General features: G+C 44.1%; 1 protein-coding gene across 1 annotated transcript in view; it reads right to left on the bottom strand.

Moving 5' to 3' along the window:
* HCN1 (hyperpolarization activated cyclic nucleotide gated potassium channel 1) overlaps positions 1-22,719 on the bottom strand; it is a 175,036-nt gene that overhangs the window by 5,492 nt on the left and 146,825 nt on the right. The window contains exons 6-7 of the mRNA XM_035100970.3: positions 19,541-19,781; positions 2,345-2,509 (exon numbers count right to left, since the gene is read on the bottom strand). Of these exons, the coding sequence (XP_034956861.2) occupies positions 2,345-2,509; positions 19,541-19,781 (406 nt within the window). The remainder of the gene's footprint in view (positions 1-2,344; positions 2,510-19,540; positions 19,782-22,719) is intronic.

Below are 22,719 nucleotides of genomic sequence, written 5' to 3'. Positions count from 1 at the left end.
GCTAGTTCGCCAGCTACGACCTTTCCTGGAGAGAAATGACTCGGCAACAGTGACCCAAGCTCTGGTAACCTCCAGACTGGACTATTGCAATGCACGGGGGTGTGGAGGAGAGAGACTCGGAAACTGCAGCTTGTACAGAATGCAGCAACCAGACTGGAAGGGCCAACGGAACTCATATTGAGAGAATGGCATTGGGTACCTATTTGCTTCTGGGACCAATTCAAGGTCTTAGTTTTGACATATAAAGCCTTAAATTAATTGGGTCTAAAACGCCTGAACGGCTCTGTGGGACAATGGTGTGGCCCCCAGACTTTGGTACTTGCTACATTTTGCTGTGGGCCTGGCACCAACTCTGCATATATCTGGAGTCATGCAAAAGATTGTACCTTCCTTATTCTTACCCTTACCTCTCCTAGTGTCTCCAATGCGTCTTGCATGCTACTCTTGCCCTTGCAAAATGTTTTAGAGATTCTGCAAAAACTCACATGGTTAAGATTCAGCAAGACTCTTTTATATGTTACAAGAAGATCTGAAAGCAAGTGAGCTGTCCTTCCTTGTTTTCATGTTTCCACTGCAACATGCAAACATGTGGGGAGAGTCATGTGCCACAGGACTAGGGGGTGAAGGTCCTGCAGATGCAGAGAGCTGCAGGGTTCTCCTATTTCACCCATTACAACGGATGACTCATTTGTGCAAACTGAAGTAGGCAAACTAAGCAGTGTTGAACAAAGTAGTAATTCATGTCCCCCTGGAGTAGGGGTGGATGGACCCATTAAAGTCTGGTCCACCCCAGTTCTCCATGGGGACAGAACTAAGTCCATCTCATTTCCATGTGGATTTTTATAGGGAAAATTAATAATAATAATAATAATAATAATAATAATAATTTATTATTTATACCCCGCCCATCTGGCCGGGTTCCCCCAGCCACTCTGGGCGGCTTCCAACAAAAAATTAAAATACAGAAATCAAACATTAAAAGCTTCCTTAAACATCCACATTAAAAATCCACATGGAAACACAAAGGTGTTTTTTTTAAGTACTTCCACGGGTGCTCCATTGATCTAAAATATACTTCTTTCTTTTAAACTTTTAAAAACAGGTAATCCACAACCTTTCGCGTTTACATGGTGGCAGCAATGCAAACGTCCTTATAATTCCTTCTGAAAGCAACAGAATGTCATTAGGTCTCATTGCTCCCCAGGGGACTTCCTGTATTGTATTCACGGTATACAGCAACAAGCAGCAGCAAATGCTAGCCACTCCAGACTGTGTGGAAAGAAATCAATTTTGGAGGAATGGAGACCACACTGCAGCCTCTTGGACTGCTTCATAGAGGGGCCCTCAGGACTGTGGGTTCTGAAGTGAACCCATGATCTGATTTGAGTCATGATCTGCCCAGCTTGAATCAGTTGTGCCTGCTTGGAAATCTGAGTTTGGTTGATTCCTCTTCTAACCCTACCTTGGAGCTTTAGAAGCTCTGTTCCAGGGTGTGGCAGCCAAAATAGTCCTGGGGTTGGGGAGCTTTTAACATGCATAAAAGTGTGGCTTTCATTCCTTCCCTCCTCGTTACACATATATACACATGTTGTCATGCCTAGTCCTCTTCAAAGGGTTATCATTATTGGACTGGCCCTATTATTTGGCAGAGAGGGGCATCCGCCTCAGATAGGACATGCTGGGAAATTGGGGAGAGGTAGCGAAGTGCATGGGACGCGGGTGGCGCTGTGGGTTAAACCACAGAGCCTAGGGCTTGCCGATCAGAAGGTCGGCGGTTCGAATCCCCGCGACGGGGTGAGCTCCCGTTGCTCGGTCCCAGCTCCTGCTAACCTAGCAGTTTGAAAGCACGTCAAAGTGCAAGTAGATAAATAGGTACCGCTACAGCGGGAAGGTAAACGGCGTTTCTGTGTGCTGCTCTGGTTTGCTGGCCACATGACCTGGAAGCTGTACGCCGGCTCCCTCGGCCAATAACGTGAGATGAGCGCCTCAACCCCAGAGTCGGTCACGACTGGACCTAATGGTCAGGAGTCCGTTTACCTTTACCTTTAACGAAGTGCAAAGAGGACACACAGTCTGCCTTTACCCCACTAAGCAAACTAACTTCTGCTCCCCTCAGGTGCAGTGTATGGGGAAGCCATCTTGTCCTCAGGCAGCAAAATGTCTTGGGGTGGCCCTTATTTTTGCATTATTATTTTTTGTAGTTATTTATCCCTCCATACCTTGTAAGATACCACTACATTAGTTGAGCACAATGTTTTAGTTTTCTTGACCTCAAAGACAAATACTTCTGTGGCTGGTGCTTTATGAACAGAAAAGGCGGGGGGAAACCCCCCAAAAAACATACCTATCCTATCCAGCCTGTCAATGGCTACTGTTTCAAAGGCTCTTCTCATCATGGGGTATTCCTCCAGAACCTCGTTGAAGTTGTCCACAGAGAGAGAATACAGGCGGCAGTATGTGTCGGCTCTCACGCTGGCGGTGCGGCGGCCCTTGGTCAAAAGGCAGATTTCTGGGATAAGGGAAAGAACAAAACACAGGAAGGAAAAGAGATGAAATGGTTTAAAAAGGTAACTGATGAGTGAGTGGTGGTGGTGGTGGTGGGGACAGCAGCAATTCAAACCCAGCTCCAATATTTCCTGCAGTTTTGTAAGCACCTTGTGCCTCTTCACTGAGGCTCATTTCGTTAGGTTTACTTCCTGCCATTTCAATTTAGGCAACGGCCAATTTACGCATGTCCAGTTGGTGCACAATCATGCACACATGCATCGTGACTACCTGGAAGTGGCTGGAATAGCAGGTGGAATGGGCCGTCATGCATGATGAACCAGAAGGCAACCGATGTTGCCTGTATAAAGAAATTATATATTTTTACCCCAGAACAGGGCTAGGAACGTGTGGCCCTTCAGACGTTGTTGGACTCCAGTTCCCACCAGCCCCAACCAGCCAGGCCCAAACCCCAGGGATGATGGGAGTTGTAGTCGAGCAACATCTTCCCTATCCATACCCTTGTACAGATACAGCAAAGTGCAACTTTTTGATAAAATAAAATGCCTGCATGGAAATTATGATATTTAGTACCTGCACTAAATCAGAAGGCTCCAAGTTTTTTTTCTTACCAACCTCTCTCAGTAGATGCAGACCCCATACTGTGCTTAGCCCATTTTGCTGCTCTAGGTGGATGTTCCTTTTGTCACTGCCCTCCTTGCATTGTCATAAAGGAAGCTAACATGCTCCCTCCCTCAAGGGTCTGCCCCACCAGTCACACACCTCTTCATGTGCTCCATACATATGAACAATGCGTTGGGAGATGGGACACCGGTGCTTTTTGCCCCAGCCTTCATTGCTCTGGGGTGGGGGAATGTAGAAATGTGCCTCTCCCTCATGTGTTGCCAGGGCCGCCTTACACATAGGCGCTAGGGGTGCGGGGCACCCGGGCGCCGGGCTCTCAGGAGCGCCAGGCCGAGAGTCCGGGGCCTGAGAGTTGAGTCCGGGGAAGAGCCTGCCTGTCGGTTGGAGGAGGCTCTTCTGCTGCGGGCGGCTCTGCGCCACGAGTTCGGGGGCAACCAAGCCAGCAAGATGCTGAGGTCGCTGGCCGGCTCCGCCCTCCTGCGCGCCTGGGGACTGGGCAACCGGGGGGGCGGATCTTTGCACCCCGGCGCTGCATATGCTTAAGAAAGCCCTGTGTGTTGCCTTTGTGATTCTATTGTCTTGGAACTTAACTCATTGAAGGGAGGTTTATTTCCTCTAGCTCCCTTTTCCTGCTGAAGTCCTAGCACCATATCCGACACTATTCTCAAGGTTTCCCCAACCCCCAGCGGCAGATTTCAAGGTTGCAGCATGACTGCAAGGCAGGAGGGGAAGCCCTCTTCCATGAACTTGAGCTCCATTCCATTTGCAGGAGGAAAATTAGGAGCCACTGTGTTCCGAAGATGGACACCCACCACATCTACCTCCAAAGGACACACATTTCCAGTATTTGCAAATCTGGACCCACTTGTGATTAGCACACTTACTGTATATTAAAAATAAGGATTCGGTTAGCAATACAGAGACATTCCCAAATGCTAGCAATCGCATTATTAGCTAGAGATGACACCCAAAGGAAATTTTCAAAATTGGAACCGCGCTGCCAGATTTGAATACCACTCTGGTAGAGGCAAACCCTGTGCACACAGCTTCATCAACAGAGTGAAAGAGGATATATATCATTTTGTGAATCGTTAATATGAGGATCACACTAAAATAACTTGAGGTTATCATTTACTATCACTTTGGGAATCCCTGCAACTGAAACAGTGCTGTGAAGAACCATTGGCTCATGAACCCTGTGCCATTTCTTGCAGGAAACTTGATCCCATGGGACCAATATAATTCTGTGTGATATTAATGGCCACCCTCTGGTTCTGGAGGGGGGCATTGCAAGAGAGGAAGGAAACTTCTGGAATTCATATAGAAATCTTTCCATTTTCCTATGGAACCTCTTAAAAGTTCGATCCCAAAAAAACGTTAAATAGGAAGCAATTGATATCCTGGAAGTTAACTAGCTAAAATAGCTATATGGCTAATAGAGCAATCCTATATCCTTGAGCTGTGTTCCTGATAGAAGGATACAATTGCTTCTAAACCCCTTTGTCCAGGTGTAACACACAATGCTTGAAACACACACACTCAGTCGAAATAATGTTGGTGGGACTCTTGTCAAGCAAGATGATAAACTGGCCAAAATTCTGTGATCACTCAGGAGTTGATCTTGCCCCTGACAACAGAGTGACATTATACCTGCAAAATAGATAGTGTTACAACACTAAGTCAATAGAGTCAACAGAGAACACTGGACATCTGCCCTCATTGAATTTTCCGAGCTGTAACGTTGTAACATTCATTCGTCCTTAGTCATTGGCTCACACCACTTTCACATGCAAAAGTGCTGGCTCCCTTCAAAGAGATATCAATACAAGAGTTCATGGTTTAATTTATTTTTACTTTTTCCCTCCTGTGTGGAGGTGTTGTTCCCAAGTGTCAAATTCAGAAGCCTCAGAGTTCACTTTGTAGACTTCCTACCCATAGTTCCATGAAGGCACCTGGTCGTGCCCTGTGTGTGTTAGTGGGAGACATGTGCACAGGGTTGCATGGTGTAAGGAGCCCATTTGACTATCTACACTTGCGGGTTGTTACCTTCTGGGATTGGTTACTCCAGGAACATAATCTGTGGCTGGAGTTGTGATTAGTGGGTGGTTGAAAGAATTCCAGAGATTCCTTGGGTGTGTCTGTTGGCATCAGTGCCAGCTCCAGGTTTTTGTGGGACCTTGGTGGCATTCAGAGGGCTCACCAATTCCTCATTTGCTTGCCCTCTTCCTTTGGGCCCAATCCATATAACCACATAGAGCAACCACAGCTTGCTCCTCCTCCTCCTTGCTCACAGGGGACAAGTGAGCAGGCAGTGAAAGCAAGGAGAGCATGGCCACGGGTTGGCAGTGAGCTCCTTGCTGGCGTGTAGGCCTTGCCATCTCCCCAACAGTGCCAACCACTGCTGTTGCAACCACATTACTGCTTATGAAGCTACTGTAATGCTGTTGATTCTGCTGATGGTTGAGCATAGGACCATGACTATGTCATGTCAGCATTCCCTCTGGTGTAGCACAATTGACCTTTAAACCACCCAGAGGCAGAATCTGATTGGCTTCATTTATAAATCTTAGCGGAAAATTCAAGCGTATCACAGGAGAGATTTAAATGAGGAGGAGCTCTCATCAATCTTATCTGACAGCTTAGTAAAAGGCATTGCATGGTTCTTAAAAAACCCCAAAAAACCAATTAGGGGTGAATCTCTCTCTCTCTCTCTCTCTCTCTCTCTCTCTCTCTCTCTCTCTCTCTCTCTCTCTCATTCATCAGTGGAACTTGCTGCCCAGAAAAAAAAAAGGCGGAAGAGGGGTGAAACAGATTCAGTCCTTTAGCAATGCACTGGATGCTGCCAAGGGCTACTTCTTTACACACATCTTCACTGGCTACTCACATGTGACTGGCCTAGGGTCTTGTGTTGATACACCAAACCCTGGATAACGGGTCCAGAAATCCTTAAGGACCACCTGGGTCCTCATATATCAGCCAGCTCAGAGAGAACATCAGGAGGAGCCCTTTGAGCTGCCCCCCCCCCACATTACAGAGGTCTGACTGCACTCAACTAAAAGCAGGACATTTAGACTTGCTGGTTCTATGCTGTGGAACACTATTCCACAAGAGATTGAGCAGGCCCCCTTGCTTTTCACTTTCAGGTGCCTCTTGAAGAGGTGTGGTTGTTGTTGCTTTTGGGTTTCTTTTGCCGACAGGCCTTTGCAGCTATTCAAGGTTTGCAGACTAGTCCTGCTTTCCGAACACAGTGAGTTCCCAGGAAATCATTCATTAGGAGAGCTGACAATTTCCATTATTTCCTATGTGAATATTTCTAATCTGTGATTTGTCCCATCTCTCTCCTTTCCTCTCTCCCTGCATGGTTTCTGCCCCCAAAATGGCTGACGCTGTCCAGCAAAACATAAACAAATAAGGAAGTGGGCCAACTCTGGCTGTTTGGATATGTGAGTCAGCCGTTCGTGTAGTGAGATGCGGGGATTATTCTTCATGTTTGGATACCTGAATTTGTGGATAACGAGCATTCTGATAGCAGGACATTTGTGTGTATTTTTGATTAGCCTTAATGATTGTCCATATTGTTTTCAATGGTGTTTAATGTTTAAATGTTGTACCCCAACTAGATATTTTACGATTTCATGGTATAGAAATACTTAGAAATACTTATAAATAAATAAAAGTAAGCAATGAGTGTGAATGCTAGATGAGACAGAAGATTCAAATGAGGAATATAAAATTATGTTAAATATTTAAATGACCCATTATGTTACATTTTAGGTCTAATGAAAGTATCAGGAGCCTATGGTCCACCAGATATTCTTCCAGGATTCCTGACCAATGGCTGTGCTGGCAGGGGCTGATGGCATTTCACATTACCATCTAAAGAGGTCATTCTTTCAATTCTGTTGCACCACTTTTTAAATGTCTTTTTTTTCCCTTACAAGACTGGAGAGCAAGAGTCTTTTGTTTAAAATTTAGTTAGAACACCCAATTTTTAAAATATGCTGTGTAACTAATAAATATTGCTGCTATTTAATCACACACCTTCTCTGAGTTGCCTTCATTTCATTTTCATTTCAGTTTTGCCTACTAATCATTATCCCAGTTAGGACAATTTTACAATGCTATTTTAGCATGCTAGCGGAAAGTTCTCAGAAGGTATGTAAAATGTTTCCTTTTCACTCTCTTCTTTTGCCCTCATCTCTGCATTCTGAGTTCATTCTTTCGTTTGGAAGGGGGGATCTTTTAAAGAGAGATGTCTTGGAATTCTCCATGTTAAACTGAAGCATATCTGACTTTTAGCCAACGGGTGCTTATTGTGCTGCACAGAGAACTGCAATTTACTACAGTGATTCATGCCTGACGGATTGGTTTTTGAGTCTTGTGTTGCATTTCGTGCCTCACCTGCTTTTTTATAGCTACTTTAGAATTAAAGGTCTGCAGAATTAAAGGAGGAGGATCATAGCTCACTGGCAGAGCATCTGCTTGCATGTAGAAGCTCCCAGGTTCAATCCCTGGGAATCCTGCCACTGCCAGTCTGTGCAAACCAAACTAGGCTAGATAGACTTAGTATAAGGCAGATTCCTGTGTTTTATGTTCAAAACACAGATCCTGTGTTCACACAAAGTTGGGGACATCCTGAGTGAAGAGGACTAGCCAGGAGAATGACTAGGTTACCTAGACCTCTAGGTCTGTATTATGCGATTCTATTTCCAGCTTTCTTTCTTTCTTTCTTTCTTTCTTTCTTTCTTTCTTTCTTTCTTTCTTTCTTTCTTTCTTTCTTTCCTGGCCCAATTAAAAGATCAACTATGCAACTCTCATTAAAATTTGAGCCAAGCTTTTGCTGCTTTTTTTTTTTTTTTTGCTATTGTGGGAACACACTTCTGTTTGTGTGTGTTGTGATCTCAGTTGCCCACCTGGCACTTTGTCTATTTCTCATCCAAGTCCTGTTTGCCAGAAGGAAGCAGGAGGAAAGCACCAAGGGTAGTTTCTATTTTTAAAGGTTCCAGAAAACTGAATGTTCCTGAGCCAGCCCAGAAGATGCAGCTCAGAGAAGCTCTTGAGGCCTGGAAAGGAGGGTGTCACACAATCCTTAACAGAGCTTCCCAACTGAGCTAAAGCCGAGACACAGCCCTGCTAGACTCTCTACAAACACCAGCTCAGTCCATGCAACTGGCAAATAGGATGGCCACTGACACATCACCAAAAGAGAGGACAAATGAGGACACAGATTTATTTTTTTAAAACCCAACGTGTACATATGTTAAATTACATGGATAAATGCAAATTTAGAAATGGTGGCTGTAAGTTAAATAGAAATACATCTCACTGCAGTGGGCGGAGGCTGTGATCCGGTGATACTTGTGGCTGCTCAGCCTGCTAGTTGTTGATAGGCAACTTCAAGGGCCCAGGTAGCTCAGTTGGTGGAGCATGAGGCTCTTAATTACAGGGTCGTGGGTTCGAGCCCCCTGGTGGGCAAAAGATTCCTGCATTCCAGGGGGTTGGACTCGATGACCCTCGTGGTCCCTTCCAACTCTACAATTCTATGATTCTCTATTCACCCTTCTTATGAGTCTTTATATAGGAGATTCCTTCAAACAGAGCTCTCTGACAGCTCTCCAAGCAGAGGACTGTAAAGTAGGGCACATGGCTATCTGACTGGTCCACCACCTGGCTTACAGATAACACGGACTGGGATGGGGGAGAAAGATTCAGAGTACAGTATATGGATGGGATACATTTTAGCTTGCATTTCATTTCAGTTGGGTGGGAGAGAGCTTGATGACATTGGTCTTACAAATTGCAGGGACTGCACAGCGGCCTGCCTCAAAAGGTTCAGTGGCTCCTGTTAGCTGTGAACTACCTTAGGAATTCAGTCTCTTGCTCTCTCTCCCTCTCTCTCTGCATTTTCACCACTCTGATTTTCGTGTTCGTGTGATTTACTTAGCTGTTTCATTCAAGATTCTCCTTTGCTGAACATGCAACACCTGACACTAAAACTGAAAGACACAAAAATTTAGCTAAGCTCCAATTAAAAATTATGCACCAGCATCACTCAATGGCAGCTTTTTAAAAATAAATAAATAAATAAATTACTTGGTCTTTATGAACAACTCCTCCCATGAAAACTGCTTTTAAAAAACAAGAAGGCTGATCACTTTCCTAATGGGAAGAGAACCATCTGAAGGCGGCAAGGCAATGCTAAAAAGCATCAGTTTATTTCCTCAGGCCAAACTGTATAATGACAATTAGAGGTTTAATTAAAAGGAAAAAAAGTCATGATTTGTGCTGCCCCTAAAACTGATGACATCACATATCTCCAAAGCAAATTCAGTCATAATGCCTTTGGAATGTAGAATTAGCATTCTGCATTCTACATTCTACATTAGCTATGCCTGTGTCAAGGCTTTCAGCAAGAGGGCCAGCACTTCAAGAGAGGCATCTACAAATCATGAATGGAAATCAGAGGTGCAGAATCTAATTCAAGTTATGTCCCCATCTTCCTCTATACAGTAGTACTTTGGGTTACAGACACCTCGGGTTACAGACACTTCAGGTTACAGACTCCGCTAACCCAGAAATAGTACCTTGGGTTTAGTACCTGAGAACTTTACCTCAGGATGAGAACGGAAATTGTGCGGTGGCAGAGCAGCGGCAGCAGGAGGCCCCATTAGCTAAAGTGGTGCTTCAGTTTAAGAACAGTTTCAGGTTAAGTATGGACCTCCGGAACGAATTAAGTTCTTAACCAGAGATACTGGTACCACTGTATTGAGTTTGACAAGGGCAATACTGAAACTAATGAGAAGGAGCACCACCCCTTAGACTAGTTCCAAGTAAGAAGGCAGGCCAATGGGGGCTATCTGAGGACAGGCTGGGGTTGGTAGGGCAGGCCCCCATTTGCCTTTATGGACCAGCCTCCACTGCTAAGCCAACAGACACCACCCTTACAAAACCCGTAATTCCGTTTATTTCTTTATTATAAAATTTATATGCTGCCCTTTGTCAAAAGACCACAGTTATGGTACAAGCGCAAATGAAGAACTATAAGGGTGCATGGATCTATTAATTTTAAAGCTTTGTATAAGGAGAAACATATTGAACGTCCATCAGCCCTGGTCCTAGTGGTCATATCAGCCAAAGAGGAAATAGCTTTAAGACTGGTGTCACTCTAACAGAAACACACTTAATTTAAGCATACTCCATAATGATATTTAAGGAACACATGAGCCCTAAAATCTGTCTGCCACAGATCATTGCAAAGTTCACCAATAAATAATGGCACGGACAATTCTTTTTTGCCCCCCCCCCCAAGATAAAAAATGGCTACTCTTCGGAGTTACAGAGCTGCCGTGGTGTGGTGGCTGGACTAGGACTGGAAAGATCCAGTTTACAATCCCCCTCAGCCATTAAACTCATGGTGTTACCTACCTAACAGGGTTGCTGTAAGATCAAAGTAGAGTAAAGACCATGTAGACTGCTCTGATCCCATTAGAAGAAAGGCAGGATATAAATGAAACATGGGGTATGTTTGTATTTTATCCAAGATTCCTGCATTGCAGGGGGTTGAATTAGATGACCCTTGGGTTCCCTTACAACTCTATGATTCTATATGGATTGGGCAGACTGCTATACATTTTTCTGCAGGAAGGTATGTATTTATTGCCCTGCGTCCTCCAAACGAACCCAGGCCTTTTCTGTCATCTGGTGCAGAATTCAAATTATAGGCTGTAATGAATTATATCCTTCCAGCTGAGGAAAGCTGACTTCAGCTTTAATTTCTCAGCAGGGAGTGGGTGTTTCATCATGTACCAGGCATATTATGTTGCTGTCTAAATGGGCAAGCTGTTTATCTAGGCCATATGGTAGTTTTCAGCAGGCAAAGGAAGAAGAGGACTCAGCCAGGTCTATCTATCAAACAGCCCAGTCTTGCTTCCCATTGGCTGTGGGGTTCATTGGCCAAGCTATAAGTTCTTTGTGGTGGGAGGAGGGAAATCTAAGAAACTATTAAATTCTACTGATGTTGAAATCATTTGTCGATAATTCTTACGACCCTCCATTTCATTATGGATTAAAGACTTCTCGAGAACTCCAAGCAAACGGATTTCCCCTCGCACTAAGTAAATGGCTGGAGGATTCAGTCAATCACTTTTCTAATACGCACATCCCTTCTCCCTTTCAAAGAAATGAAGCTTCAGACTTCAGCATCTGTCACAGTTCTCAGCTCTGTTTGCTCATAAATCTTAAGATTTGTACCCACCAACATTAGAAAGGGAGAGCAAGAGCCCAGATGGAGCAGACCAATGCTCCGTCTAGTCTATAATTCTGTTTCCCACAGTAAATATATATATAAAAAACAGTCCTGCCGAATCAGGCCAAAAGCCCATGTAGCCCAGCTTCCTGTTCTCAAGCAGATGCCCATGAGAAGCCAGCAAGCAGGACTTAAGCGCAACAGCTTTACTGTATATTGTTTGTATTGCCCATGGTAGTACATAAGGTGTCCTTGTTTTATCCTCATGGAGGTGAGCCACCAGGGCCAACCCTACCATTAGGCAGAGTAAGCTGGCCACCTCAGGCAGCAGATTTGGGGGGGTCATGAAAAGGCAGCAAAGATGTCCAATGTGTTTCATATGACCGAGCAGTGGTTTAAAAACAAAATGAAACACACAGCCAAAATACAATGTGCTTAAAGTTAACATGGTGGGTCACAGCTTTCGTCAAATCCATTTTTGCAGTATGGCAAAGTGTAAAAATACATAAGTATGCAAAGGAAGCACAGAATGGCGGATTGCATTACAAAGAACAAGCCAATGCTGAATTTGTTTTCACTAATCTTATGCATTATGATGTGGTGACTTCAGAGTACACAGAGCCTAATTAAAAGAGATTTTCTTGTACGTAATGCAATGTAACACTGCTTCCCAGTTCATAATTTTCCAGTACTGATCTAGAAAACACGGACAGCTGCTCCTCTAAACTAGGGAAGAACTCCAGAAGATAGGTCAAAGTCTTTAGCAACCTAAACAGACTGAAAGGCAATATCCTGTACCGGTATGGCTACATTACTGTCAGAAATCATCCAAACACAATAAAAACATTAAAGATAATACAAAAAGAGGAGTGCTGGTGCCCTGATATACTGCAAGCAACAGCAAAATGCTTAAAGTTGGCTCTTTTGCCTAGTCAGCAACCCACAAAAGCAAAACTGTAATAATTCACAAACCAATCCTTTGAAGGGAGAGGGAATTATTTTGCTGGTAGGACAGTGCCCATTCATGCAGATGCACCAGCCTCCATTGTCTTTTTGTATGGAAAATGTTCCAAAATCACAGTATACAATTTCAGCAATCTACACTAGATTTTACACTAGTTTAGCTTTGTCAATGTCAATTCATCTCCTCTTCTCCCCAAATCCCTAAATCTTGCAAAATAGGCTTACTACTTTTTATTTATTTTTTTAGACCTGCTTAAGCCTGACCACTGCTTGTATAGGATTGCACTGTTGGTAAAGTTGAAATCTGATGTGATGGGTGCACACAGCTTGTGTGAACATTCTTGCCCCTGATGTGTATGTACAAAAAAAGTACTTGAAACTACTGTGTAGCATTTTGGCTCTTTTTAAAAACAACAACACCAAACTACTCACTGCTCTGGTGTTAATTTAAGTATACCCCTCATATGGAACTGTCATTAGGAATTGAACAAGCAGCAGGAGCTAAACTTCATTAAGTACAGATGTAGGATTAATGACCCCAAGTATCCATTTGCCCACCCATAGAAAGTAGAAGGTTAGGAACTGACCAGGAACAAGTTCTTCTTAAATACTTGCGTTATCCAGAGTAGTGTGTGTGCACTAGCGTGAGGGGATGCAGCTGAAATTGAAAGCTCATAATGAATGAACTCTAAAACAGCACACCATTTAAATTAGCTATAAAGAAGGGGAAGCAATTTACATGCATCGTTGTTTAAAATTAATCACACAGCCTTCTCAGTGAGCCATCCATGCATCAAGATGGGATGTAAAGGGAAATATTTAATGGAAAGTCATTATGATGTCTATTAAGACGGAAGGTATCACTGGTGCAAAGGGTCCTTCAAACGTTGTACTTCTGCTCTTTTACTTCTTAACTCCATTATTTATCCAAAAGGAATTCTTATCTGCTTAATGTGTCTACCTCAACTGCACTGTAAAAAAAAAAAAGTGTTCCTCAAACTTGTGTGTAAGGATCCTTTAAAATATCACAGAGGATAACATCCTAAATACAATTAACAATAGTTGGGTTGCAAATCAAGTTACTGGACAATGAATAGTGGTCTGTGTCCAGGGTGGCTTCTGAAATTACAGATGTTGCACGGTTTCATTTTTCTTATTGTGTAAATAAGAATGTTTGTGGCTTGGAATACTTGCCTTAAATATGAGATGAGAACTGAGGCTCTAAAAGTTCTGCTCTGGCTCAGATTTTTAATGGAAATTGAGAACTCCTGCCCCTCTGCTATCAGAGGTGGATTTAGGGGAGGGTGTAGAGCCTTGGGGATGCCACAACTGTTATTTAGAATGGAGCACAAGAGGTGGGGGCACACTGAATTTTGGCATTGCACAGGGCACTGCTGAAATTTTAAACCCCAAGGTCCACCACCGCTGCTATCAACACACACACCTCCAAATTCCCTCTCCCACCCATGTATCTTTCTTGCTACTTAGTGTTAGAAAATGCTCCTGGGGGGACGGCAGACCCCCAGATCCTCCGAGCGTCTCCTAATAGGCACGTCTCTGGAATGGCATGCCCCTTCACTCCAGGGGTATGCCTTTCTGCGACACTTCTCTTATGGAAAGTGCACACAAGTCTTCTGGCATCACGCAGCAAGAAGAAAGAAACATCCGTAGGTCTAAGCTACGTTTTATTTACAGTCTATACAGAGAATCCACAATCACGTCTGTGTTCGCCAAACTCTGGCAGAACAAGCCAGTTGCATACAACAAAAGTGAAAGTAAAGTACAATACCACGCTCAGACGGAAGAGATAAGACATGAAGAAGTCTTCCATTCCCACACTCTTCTCAGACATCTCATGTGATTTATACTAATCACACTAGCTTCACACTAGCCAGCAGCGGGTACACAAAATCCTAACACTTAGACGGCGATTCTGTCTGTCTCCTGCTCTCTGCCTCTAACACTGGGATGGGGAACTTTTTCAGCCTGAGGTTGTTGCATTTCCTCGCAGGCAACTTTTCCGGGGGCTGCGTGCCAGTGGAGAGTGAGGCCAGAGGCCAAGGCAGGCAGAGCAATGGGTGTGAAGCTTAGCTTTGAACAGCAGGCTGCATTCTAGCCATGCAAAGGCCAGAGGTTTCCACATACCTACATCTCTCAAACGAAGAAAGGTAGAGTGCCATGTGGGAATGTGCCAAGGACAGGTGAGAGGAATGGAAGGCCACATTTGACTTCTGAGCAGAGGTTCGCCACCCCTGCTCTAGTGTACTGCATGCAGTGAAGACTGTGAGAAGTTCCAGGTACAATGGAAAATATCATTTTCATGGCAGTGCTCACATTTGTTTGGAGGAAGGCAGGCATTTCACAGGGGAAGCAAGTTCCCGCAGTGACCTCAACAGCATCAGGGGCTTAATGTGGTCTGATTCGGTTTTCTATTTTCCTGCACCGACCAGGCTTTAAAAAAATCCAAAGTGGAGGATTTGATGCAGTTCTGAATCATGGGATTCAAGAAAGACATTAATGCCATGCCTAATTGCCAGCCAAGTCTGACATTTCACCTGGTAGTTTTGCCAACAGGTTGCTTCCTGCAATAGGATGTAACTTAGTAAACATTGCGATAGATTAGCATTCATTTTAAGCTAACCAGAAATTAGCCGTTGTTGTTGGGAAACTCAATACATACCACCCTGTCTAGTGTAAGCAGCTGCAATTAGGTAGCCTTTGTACAGACATACATTGAACTTTGAAAAGATCGGATGATCATCAATTAGCAAGTCTGGATAGGAGAAGGGTTACCATCAACTAGCAAGTCACTTATAGTAAAGGCTTGAACAACTGTATAATCCCTTTAAAATAAAAATGAAAGTGTACAGCACAAGAGGTTTGTTCCTTTTATAGCATGGTCCAAGATTAGAGAAGAGGAGATGCCTATTGGGACTTGTGGCTGGGGGCTGGCTACATTCATGGATTAAAAGACATAGCTAATTCTTCCTTTATCTATGTATTTCTGTATGGATAAGGAAACACTGTGGACTTTTACAATACACTGGCCCTTGATCCTGCAATGGAATCATGTACACAGAAACCAGACATCTTTGCTAGATTGGAAAGGTGCATGCAGATGTATTCAGATTTTAAAAAACACCTGCAATCCGCAACATCCAACAAGCGTTTTATGCGAGATGGAAATACTGGTGGTAAAAAGGAAGGCCCAACTGGGTGGGGATGCTCAAAATATTGTCCTTCTCCTGAAGGAACAGGTTTGCTCTCTTGTAAGGCTCTTTGGCCCGGCTTTGCTCTTGAGTAGATAAGGGCTTGTCGTTTCGAGATTAGCTTACTCCAACACACATTACATGGCACTGCTCTTTGAAAGTGTCTGAATTCCTTGGTACTGAATGCAACAGCCCCATATTCTGACTTCATGGCACCAGTATTTTAACAATTGCACTGGCTTTCCACCTGCTTACAAGTCCAGTCCAAGGTGGTAGTTATCCTGCCGATAACGGAGAAGGGCTGTAGAGCAGTGGCAGAAAACCTGCTCTGTATGTGGGAGGTCCCCGATTCAATCCCCAGCATCTCCAACTACAGCTGGAAATGTCCCCTGCCAGAAACTCTGGAGAGCTGCTGCCAGTCCATGTGGGCAATATGAAGCTAGATCAACAAATGGCCCTTTTACTCATTTTGGTTTTTCTTTAGTTTTTTCCTTTCTCTCCCTTTTCTCTCCCGCTTTCTCTCTTTTTTGTGTGTGTGTGTGTGGGGGATGGGTTCCTCCTTTTCTTGCCTTTTTCTTCTTTCTGACTTTGTTCTTTTTCCGACTAAGTAGCTGGTTATCTTAGTCTATTATAAAAGGGATATTTTGTAATGGGTTTGTCTTTTTGTATAGCTACGAATAAGTATCAATGAAGAAGTTATTTAAAAAATAAAAAAGCAAGCAAGCAAGGAAACGGTCTGGCTTGGTTTGAGGCAGCTTCCTAGGTCCCTTCCTATGTTTCAAAGCCCCAAACGGTTTGGGTCCAGGATATGGGAAAGATCGACCTACGCTGCATGCAGACTGTAGTCGTGTATGCAGACTGTAGAACATAAAACCTGCTTTGTTGGATTATCTGCTATAAGAGTCTATTTCTTCGTCTGCTTCCCCCTATATGGGGAGAAGCTGACGGGGGGGGGGGGGAGAGGGAGAGAGAGAAAGTGGGGTGATTTTCAACAGAAAAATAGCTATGGGGAAAGGATTAGCAACCACCCTCCCCAAGGCTGCTTTGGGTTTTTTAAAAAAATAGGTGAAGAATACATATTGCATGTCACATCTAGAAGCAATGATGTGGGGATTCAGCAGCAAATGTCACAGCGGGGAACAAAATGAAACAATTGCAGTATTTATCCGAAAGCACTCTATACTTGTGGGTGGGGGGGAAATAGGGTTGACCTGCTGGCAAGTTTGCTGTTCTGCTGAATTCCAAATCAACATTGCTATAGTAACGTGTCTTTTAGTTAATAAATGCAGAAGCATAGGGTCGTATACTTACGCTGGGCATTTCAACTAGCAGGAAGTAAATGAAATGGCTCTTTATCGCAAAAAAAACCAAAACACCATTAAAAAAAGACTTACAAAGCAAACAAATATATTGCAGCATATATTGTAGCCCATGCACTAGAATGCACTTCTGTCAGATACAAAGCTGTCAAAGGAAGACACTCCCCCCATGTACATGTATATTTCAATACTTTAGGTATAACTAACTGAAGTATATGTAACTGAAATAATGGCTTATCCTCCCTTTGTTTATTCCGGCCTCTATGGCCCTCTCCTTTCCCTCAGGTTTCCTTTGTGCCTATTTTTAGATTGTAATCCCCTCAGGGTAGCGACCTGTCATTGCTATTATTTGCAAAGTGCCATCTTCATAGATGGCGCTGTACGAATAAACACACAAATTGAGAGAAGGAAGCACAGTGAAATTTGTAAATGGGCTAAAAAACCAATGTCTGACATTACTATGCAGAGTCCAAATGCATACAAGGTAAAAACAGATCAATCCATTCCTAAACAGTCACTATGGTGACCAAGACAAGCTGTGCTTATTGTACTACCTGCACTATGCTAATTTGACATCTCTAGTGGTGAAGACACTCAGAATCCTGGGCAGGAGAAGCTGGTCTATTAGAGCAAATGGGGTGCTGTCCCACTAAACGTAGCTGGCCTCACCTATCTGCCTTCTTCCTTACAACCAGCTCAGAGGGTGGCTGTCAGGGACTGGCTGCATGAGGAAAAGTAGTGGGCACTGCCGGCCCAAGAGCCCCCCAGGGATGACACAGAAGAAGACGACCTAGACCCAGGACAGTGATGGTGGGACACAGGGGACCAGTTTGCAGAAGGGACAAGCTGGGGGATGCCAGATGCAGGAGAGCTGAGCGATCAGGGAGGGAGGGAGGGGGCATCAGAAGAAGGAGGCCCTTCCAGGGCAGGTTTGGAGGCAGAGAGTCTCAGTGTGAGTGCAGACTCAGACAGGGAGGAGTCAGAGGTTGCCCCTGCTGCTCAGGAGTTGGACAGTCCCAGTCCTGCTGGCTCTCTTCCGCCTCTGACACCCCCGCTCAAGGAGAGTCCTGCATGTTGCTGAGCAACGGGCCAAGCAGGACAGGCACAGAGAAGAAGTCCACCCCCTCGCCACAGTCTACATCTGCTTGGGAGGGATCAGGAGTGAGAGACTGGAGGCGGAAGGTCAGTGGTCAGTTCCAGCAATGTCTTCAGCTAGGTGAGATGAGCCACACGGACTCTGCTGTGTTGTTTACTTTCTGTGAATCAAAGCTAATTGCATTCCATGTCTCAAGTTCTTTCCTGCTCCATGGATGACTTGTATTCGCCTTTCCTTGACTGCCTATCAGTTTCTTCCCCCCGCAGCCTCAGTGTTGCCCTTGTAGAATTCAGCAGGGAAGATGATGGGGTCAAAACTAGAATGGGCACCGTGTAGGATATTATGCTCTAAGGAAGGCTAATACTGTGCGAGTTAAAAATTAAACATACACTTATCAGATTCATTATCAAAATTGGGCGGTTTGGTGTGTGCATGTGCTAGATAAGTTATATTGCTCCATTCTCTTATTTAGAAGCTATTGAAACTCATAAACACAAATGGATAGGAGACTTGACAGGAAATGGCGAGCCTATCTCTGAGGTTTAATAAAAATGAAGGCATTCAAAGATTAAAGCTATTACCATGCAAAATAATATTATGCTAATTGAATCTTTGTGCACCTAGTCTCTCCTAAGGCATGGAAAACATTTATTTGTCATTAATCCTAAGTATAATCAAACCGAAAGAGAAGTTGCTGCAAGATTGCCCCCCCCCCAAGAAGAAGTTATTATCATGTTGATGTAGGAGGCTGCCAAAAGTACTATCTCAAGAACATCAATACCTGTATGACATCTTTCCCTACTGCTCTGGGGAGCTTTCAGATCCGCTTTCCTTGCTGCCATGCACCAGCATATGCAATATTAAGTATGGTCACTGCATACAAACAATCACGAAGAAGCCATTTGGTTGTACTGAACATCACATGGGCAGTATTATACTTGTGCAATGGAACTTCCCTTTCTTCTCTTCCCCCTGCAGCCCCTTCAGTTCCCAAATCTGCTCCAGAGAGACCCTCCAACACTACAGAGCAGATCAGAGGACATGGAGAGCTTCCTGGGGAAGGAGAAGAAGTACCATTGTGCATGTTCCAGTGGCACATAAAATACAGTTGGAAATATCCCAATGTAGGTCCTACCATGTTTCTTTTGTGTGCCAAATAGACATCCATGCGCTCTGTGACTGCATAGAAACAGCATAATAATGAGTTCACGCATGCATTTGGCAATGACTGCAGCATCAGTCATTTCGTATCAACCACTGTCACCCCAAAACACAAGCATTAGCTTAAACATTTTTCTGCGAACCATTAACCAATGAACAATCAAAATGCTGTAGAAGTGTGAGTAAACTAGCAAATCAGGACACAGGCCATCCTTCTTGGCAATGTAGCAGTCAGTGCTGTCGAAAGCTTTTGGAGGAGTTAGTGTATCCTGTTGCCACAATCCTCTAGGAAGAAAGAGAAAATATACCCAACAGATGTGCTATGTTGTCTTCATAACCTTCCTGAATTCAAAGGGTTTAATCTTCATTCACTCCCTCTATATATAAACCTCATAGCATGCATTTCCTTTGTACTCACCTCCAAAGTAAGAGCCATCTGTCAACTTCATCTCTTTACTGGATTTAGTGATAACACCGGCAACCCCATGTTGAATGAAATACATCTTTTTCCCCACAGCCCCTTCTCGGATAATGTAATCTCCAGGCTGGAACACCTCAAACCGCAGCTTGCTCAGCATAGCCGTTACAAAATTTGGGTCAGCATTTGCAAAGAGAGGCATTGTGGCAACAAGCTTCCGGCAGTTAAAGTTGACAATCTCCTAAAAAGGGGAGAAAAATAATTGGGGTCATCACAAAGGCATGTTCAGATGGAAGGAAATTAAATGGAAAAGTGAGAAAGACACAGAATCATGCGGCAAGATCAAGAGGCAATCTAGTTCAGACATCTAGCACCACAAAACTATATACACACAGCTAGTCGACTGGCGAGGAAGAAGTTGAAGCTAGAAACACAATGATTCATTAGGAATGTCTTCTGTGTATACACCCAACAGAAACGAGTGGCAGCTGTGTTAGGAGCAAATATGTGCTTTCGTGGATGCCTTGTTGATTCAGATTTGCCCAGAAGTACTTCCTGGACTGTGTATGCGCAGGCGCACTTATTTCAATGCAAATCAATGAAAATATTTTCAAAAAAATAATTGGTGATCCAAACAAGCAAGTTGCCTAGAAAAAAGCCAGGAGGACCAACAGGATTTTGTCACCTCTGCAAACTCTTTCTCTCTCTCTCTCTCTCTTTTTAAAAACCCACATCAAACAAGCAGCAAATATTACCTTAGCAATTACCAGTGTGTGGATAGAAGATAGAAGCAGTCTGGGGAGTGATTAAATTATGATGATGGCTGCATCCCACAAGCTGGTTAAGTGGGAGCAGTGGGACTTCAGTCAATTTAGTCCTTTTGCCTACAGAACAGAGCTAAAAAGGCACGGCGGTATGAAAGGGAAAAGAAGAACAGGAGTTAAGTCGTTCTAAGCCCAAATTGCATGGAGTTGAGGACATGGGGTTGCCAACAAGGGTTGAGGCATGCCACTCATCCTGAGGACATCTAATGTGGGAAATGAAGACAAAACAAATTGTTCTGAACAATGCTTCTTTCACAACCCTGCCACTTGGATAAGGAAGGTCATGGACAATGTGTTTGTCATGATTCTGCAAACCACAGGATGTGGCACTGGGTGCCAGTTTCCCGCGACTCTCAGATTTCATTTTTAAAGAAAGGGACATGCTATAAAAGGTACATGGAATTCCTGGTGACGGCACAGAAACCAGAAACTGGTGAATGTGTAGATTTCGTATAGTTTCAGGTTGGGAATCTTCATTCCTTCATTCCATTTTGGGGCACTTCCAGACTGCCAGTTTTTTGTGGGAGTGATTCAAGCACATACCCAGAAATCAAAGTTTGTGGAATTGAAGTGAATTAATGCAATCTGCTGCCCAATGACAACAAATCCACATTAAAAGAGAAGAAGGGGGGGGGAACAGACTTTTTTTTTGCAGGTAGGAAGGTGATAGAGAAGTACACCCAAAAATATGAAATCTGTGGATGATTAAAAAATCCCCATGCAAAGTGTTGTATACTGCTAACAAATCAGATTGAAATGATGGCTACTAGCCATGATGACTATGTCCTGCCTCCACAGTGAGAGGCAACAATGCTTCTGAATGCCACTTGCTGGAAACCACAGGAAGGGAGTGTTCTTGTGCTCAAATCCTACTTGCAGGTTTCCCATAGCATCTGGTTGGCCACTGTGAGAACAGGATGCTACACTGGAGGGGCCTTTGACCTGATCCAACAGTTTCTTCTTGTGTTCTTCTGTCCTCGGAACTCTCCCAAGACCACAGCCCTCACCAGCCCTGCTCCTGTCCTTCAGGAGATTTTGCCTGTGTCCTTCAGCCTTATGAATGTCTCTTGTTTGCTTGGGTTGTGGGTGGAGAGGTGTGTATACATGGACGGTAGAAGCCTCTGACTTCTGTATGAATGGAATGTAGCCTACCACAAAGGTAAGAGTAATAGAATCATAGAATTGTAGAGTTGGAAGGGACCCTGATATTCTAGTCCAACCCCCTGCAATGCAGGACTATGCAGCTGTCCCATACAGGGGCAACTTGCAACCTTGGCATTTTCAGCACCACACTCTAACCCAGGCTTCCTCAAATTTGGCCCTCCAGATGTTTTGAGACTACAATTCCCATCATCCCTGATCACTGGTTCTGCTAGCTAGGGATCATGGGAGTTGTAGGCCAAAAACATCTGGAGGGCTGAATTTGAGGAAGCCTGCAGTCTAACCAATTCAGATCCATGGATCTGCTCACTTTGGCCTTTGTTTCCCCCCCACCACCACCACCACTGGTGTGTGGCCCTGGAAGTTTGCTTAAGAGGCAATGTGGCCTGGCTCTATCTCCTTAAGTAACTCATGTGGCCAGGGAATCTTAAAAAGAACATTCAAATGACTCAAAGCCAAGACTGGCTAATTTACGGGCCTATTACAGCCTGACATGTCTCTTGTGGTGAAGAACATTTCAATTACGTTTATCTCACCTACCTTATAAATTAATTATGAACCGAAGATCATTTCTGTAAGAAATAAGACTCCTCTCCCTTTGCCAAGAAGTGGTTCAAATTATTTTGAAACACGCCTGCATGTTAATCACCACCTCTGCGATTCCACCGAAGTTGATTTTTATAGTGCCTGAGCAGTCTCCGGGTGCCGGACACGAGGTCTAATCTCTTCAAGCCAGTGACTCGGATGCTGGCATATCCGCCAGAATGAGAAAGTGCCACCACCTGGCTGTGGAAGGGGGGACACCAGGTCTCCTAGTGTCAGCCAAGGTGGAATGATGGCAAACCTTGCGAACTTACTGCCCAAGGGGGCAATGCAAAAAATGTTGTAAGTGTCAAGGCACAGTGCACGTAACACTTTGGAGCTAGACAGATAAACACTGTGTTCTAATAGAGTTTTACAAAATGATTGAGGCTGCCATCCTGAGCTCTTCTGTGCACAGTGGAAGTCCATTCTGGTATTATTTCCTTCACCAATCAAATTGTTAAAATGTGTTCACTAGAGCAGTATCAACACACAGGGAGTCTTGACCTGGAAATCTGGAAATTCCTGGCAGGACTGTCCAGTTCTGGCCAAAGGAAGGAATGGCAAGAAAGCAGGCCAGTGTAAGTCAGGTGACACACTCTGAATCCTCTA

Source organism: Zootoca vivipara, chromosome 10 (assembly GCF_965207765.1).
Source record: "Zootoca vivipara chromosome 10, rZooViv2.hap1.1, whole genome shotgun sequence".
Lineage (NCBI taxonomy): Eukaryota > Metazoa > Chordata > Lepidosauria > Squamata > Lacertidae > Zootoca > Zootoca vivipara.
Note: the sequence above shows the minus strand (reverse complement) of the source record. Positions and strands in the feature narration are given on the sequence as shown.